Genomic DNA, 4,693 nt, shown 5'->3' with positions numbered 1-4,693 from the left:
ACCTTGGAGAAGGGAATGGTAATCCACTCCAGTATTCTTGCTTGGAGAATCCCATGGACAGAGAAGCCTGGCAGGCTACTGGTCATGGGGTCACAAAGAGTCAAACACCACTGAGCAACTAACATTTTTAGTATTTCATTTTAAAATAAATCTTAAACTTCAGTGCCCCTTACTTAAACATGTCATTTCCAAGATGCATAGGGCCCTAGCCATATTTTATAAATGTTTCAAAAAATAAATATCTTAACGAGTTAAGATCCTTGCCAGTTAAACCCCAACTTCCACTCTACTATAATTCTAGTCTGTCAGGTGGTTATGGAGTGAGCCGCAGGCTTATTTAGCATCTGCAAGAGTGAATTTGAATTAAGAATGCATATAATTTTGACCTAGTGGAATTTATTTATGCAGCTCACAGTCACTTCAGTATATAAGTGTTTGTCATCAAGATCTCACAGGCTAAGCATCAGGGACAGATTTCCAACAAAAATCTGTTTGATGCTAATGCTCATTACCTTACATTACACTGTACTGCTGATCCTTTGGTAATGATTCATTAACAAGTCTTTGTTTCCAAAAGGCATGATAGTCCATTGCCAGAACTTTTAGTGTTTTAAGAGCAGGTAACACCTCCCTAACTGGTTCCAATATGTTTTTATAGTTTCCTTGCACGCTGTTGCATTCCACTCTGTGGAATATCTGTGCATTCCACCCTATCCATTGGAAGATGAGTTTGCTTATGTTCTTCCTTTGGTATGAAAATGGCCTCGTCTGGTCATATTTATTATTGTTCATATTAACTTCTTACTGACTGGTCACAATGTTTTACATTTATGAGAATAAAGTGAAACTCATATAATGCCAGTCCATTGAAGGCATTAACAACTATGGTAGGTAGATGATACCAAGGTTCCCCAGGTAGTGTAGTGGTGAAGAATCTGTCTGCTGATGCAAGAGATGTGGGTTTGATCCCAGAATTGGGAAGATCCCTTGGAGGAGGAAATGGCAACCCACTCCAGTATTCTTGCCTGGAAAATTCCATGGACAGAGAAGCCTGGTGGGCTACACAGTCCATGGGGTTGCAAAGAGTCTGAGGGATTGAGCACACATACACACACACATAAAAGAAATTTGCAGGTGTAATTAACGTCTCTAATCAGTATGACCTTGAATGAATCAAAAGGAGACTGTCCTAGGTGGGCCTAATCTAATCAAGTGAGCTCTTTAAAAAAGAGCTTAAACTTTTCCTGTGATCAGAGACATCCTCCTTGTCTTGAGGAAACAAGTTGCCATGAGTGCTACAGCCACAAGGAAATGAATTCTACCAGCAACCACTGAGTCTGGAAGAGGACCCCATGCCCCAGGCAGTCTTAGTTGCCTCCTTGACTGCAACCTTGTGAGTTCAGCTTAACTGTGTGCTGATTTCTGACTTACAGAACCTGTGATATAAACAGATGTTGTTCCATCACAAAAGTTCTTGATAATTTGTCACTCATCAATAGGAAACTAATATAGAAAATAAACTTGTTAATTGGTGTGATCAGTTGATAGTATTTAGGATTTGTTATGACATAAGAAAATTTGGAATGTAATGAAATCTTGTAGCACATAGTATTGTGATAGTCAGTTTCCAAATTTTGACCATAATCCTATAAATTTTCATCCATTTTCAAAATGCACTTTGAATTTTTTAAGACAGCAAATTTCAAACAGTGATTATCTTTCTTTTCTCTGTATTAAAGCTTTTACAAATTTATTGTCATATGAAGAAAAGCATAAAAAGTATGAAGACAAAAAGCATAGAAACAAAAAGTACTATAGCAGTGTGTCATGGAAATAAGTACTAAAATATGACTCAGTTTTTGAGATTTATGCTGTCTGTGGAATTTGCTTTCTAAAATTTATAATTCATTATGATTTTATTTCTCATTCTAAACATTATTTTGTATTTAATTTTTATCCATAACTTTGTGCTGCTATAGAAAGTGCAATTTTGAAAGTTTCAGAGCCTACAAAACATAAATTCTGCTCTGTACATAATTATAATGCTTTAAAATTCAACCATACAAAGCCAGCAAGAGGGTGAAAAAAATTGTGAATCTCTCTTTATTTCTCTATCTGGCCATTGGAGGGCACTGTTGTGAAAACTGGGAAAGATCAGAATAAGGTCAAAAAAACCTTCCTTCCTTACAATTTAAAGAGATATCCTGACACCATTTTTTATACAATGACATGTAAAGCATCTCAGACACTAGAGACAGGAAGTTTTAAGACAGCCTCTCTTCCTAGCTCCCTCTACAGTCTCCATCAGAAGAAGAAATCAATATCACCTGTCATTCCTCCTCAACCGCAGAGCAACTTGGATTCAAGTCCCCCAGTCATGAGACTTCTGTCCATGGGGAATCACCCAGAAAGCAGCTCACTGCCTCTTCACTGCTCCACCATGACCTTGGTGTTCACCTTGATGCTTGAGGCACTCCTGCTGCTGAGTGAGTACTGTTCCATTTTACTCTCTTGTCCACACACAGAACATTGTTCTAGTTTGACTTTGAATAGAGACTTTTGTTTAGCTGAGTTCACTGATTCAGTATTAATGGTTCAGGAGCCCAGTCAGTGACCCAGCCTGATGGCAACATCACTGTCTCTGAAGGAGCCCCTCTGGAGCTGAGGTGCAACTACTCATTTTCTCTTCAACCTAATCTCTACTGGTATGTGCAGTACCCCAACCAAGGACTCCAGCTTCTCCCAAAGGACATGTCTGGAAACAATCTTGTTTCAGGCATCAAAGGTTTTGCATCTGAATTTAGAAAGAGTGAAACTTCCTTTTACCTGAGGAAAAAGCCCACTGAAGTAATTTGACCAAGCACTTCTATGCTCTGAGTGACATGGTGACTAGGACTGTAGGGGGGGCTATCTGCAAACCCCTGATATCTGGTAGCTTAAAGGACTCATAGTTTCAGCCTGTGTTATTTTCAGGAAGTTGGTATGTTCTGTGAAGGCAAATAGTACAGAGAATATAGAGTATTGCAAATGTTTCATTCCTATGGGCATCTTAGATTTTTTCTTTTCTTTTTCAATTTGCAAAGAAAGGATTTCTTTTCTCAAGTTCAGTGTTCTCAGTGGAGTTGAGTGTTAAATGGGACTTCCTGTCACAGAGTGTCACCTGAGCAGGGTTTGTTGGGTAAGCTGATTGGTTGCAGGAGCAGGAACATTTCCAGACAAGAAGTGACACACCACTTACTGGTTTAGCTGTGTATTTTAAGCTGAAAATTTCTCAGCAGCAAGTCAAGGCATCATGAAGAGGCTAGTGGGCACTGTGCTGGGGCTTTTGTTTGCCCAGGTTTGCTGTGAGTTGGGGCTGCCCTGCAGGGGAATCTGAGGAAATGAGCAGCTGCTGTACTGTTGAGGGAGGGAGTAGAAAGAGTTGACGAGTCCTGCACACTTCCTATCCTTCTCAACATCGATGGGAGCTGGAGGAACACGTTCAGGGTTTTTTCAGAGTTACAGTGAGCCTCACCTGTGACTGTCTGTCTCTTTCTCATCAGGTGTGAGAGGGGTGGATGTGGAGCAGAGTCCCCCAGCCCTGACTCCACAGGAGGGAGACAGCTCTACACTGTGGTGTATTTTCTCCACCTTGGCAGACAGTGTTCGGTGGTATCTTCAGAAGCCCGGGGGCCGCCTCATCCACCTCATTTACGTTCCTTCAGGAACAAGGCAGGAAGGAAGATTAAATGTCACGGCAGTCCCTAAAGAACGCCGCAGCTCACTGCACATTTCCTCTTTGCGGACCACAGACTCAGGCACTTACTTCTGTGCTGTGCAGCACTGTGCTACCCGGGCACCTGCAGCCTGTACTCAAACCCTCCGCGGGGCTCAGCCCCTCCTCCAGCCACAGTCACACCGTGAGGCCACCACAGGGCATTTGCAGTGCTTCTTATTGGCCTTACAGATTTGAGACTTTGGTCTTTATCTTCCTCTCAATCTGTATCTTCTTCTGCGCTGGAGTCTCAAACTTGTAGCTAGGAGAGGTCTATTAATAGATAAGAAAGTGAAAGGCGCTCAGTCGGGTCCGACTCTTTGCGACCCCATGGACTATAGAGCCCATGGAGTTCTCCAGGCCAGAATACTGGAGTGGGTAGCCTATCCCTTCTCCAGGGGATCTTCCCGACCCACGAATGGAACCGGGGTCTCCTGCATTCCAGGCGGATTCTTTACCAACTGACCTATGAGGGAAGCCCTATCAAAATAAATATTTAGCTACAACATGCTCTACTTCAAAACAAGAAGTTAAAGGAACTAAAAGAAGAGAAAAGTGACTCCAAGAAGATGTTATTCAGCTAAGTTGGCTGTCCCAAGAATGTCCATCCAAACCTGCCTCACCATGATGCATCCCAACAGACAACTGCAGATACATCTCATCCTACTATTGCTGCTGCTAAGTCGCTTCAGTCGTGTCCAACTCTGTGCGACCCCAGAGATGGCAGCCCACCAGGCTCCCTCGTCCCTGGGATTCTCCAGGCAAGAACACTGGAGTGGGTTGCCATTTCCTTCTCCAATGCATTAAAGTAAAAAGTGAAAGTGCAGTCGCTCAGTTGTGTCCGACTCCTGGCGACACAGCAAACAAAAAATACATATATGCTCAATGGTTAATATGAACTTGGTCGTTTAACTAAAATTTATCCTCTTTCAATTCTGG

At 42.2% G+C, this 4,693-nt stretch overlaps 1 gene segment (V, D, J or C); it reads left to right on the top strand.

Annotated features, from left to right (window-relative positions):
• The first annotated feature begins 3,185 nt into the window (after positions 1–3,185).
• Positions 3,186–4,154, top strand: LOC133255310 (T cell receptor alpha variable 22-like). The segment is given in 2 exon segments: positions 3,186–3,344; positions 3,543–4,154. Coding segments are annotated over 2 exon segments (462 nt in total).
• The last annotated feature ends 539 nt before the right edge of the window (positions 4,155–4,693 follow it).

The sequence above is a fragment of the Bos javanicus genome, chromosome 10, assembly GCF_032452875.1.
Source record: "Bos javanicus breed banteng chromosome 10, ARS-OSU_banteng_1.0, whole genome shotgun sequence".
NCBI classification, from domain to species: Eukaryota; Metazoa; Chordata; class Mammalia; order Artiodactyla; family Bovidae; genus Bos; species Bos javanicus.
Note: the sequence above shows the minus strand (reverse complement) of the source record. Positions and strands in the feature narration are given on the sequence as shown.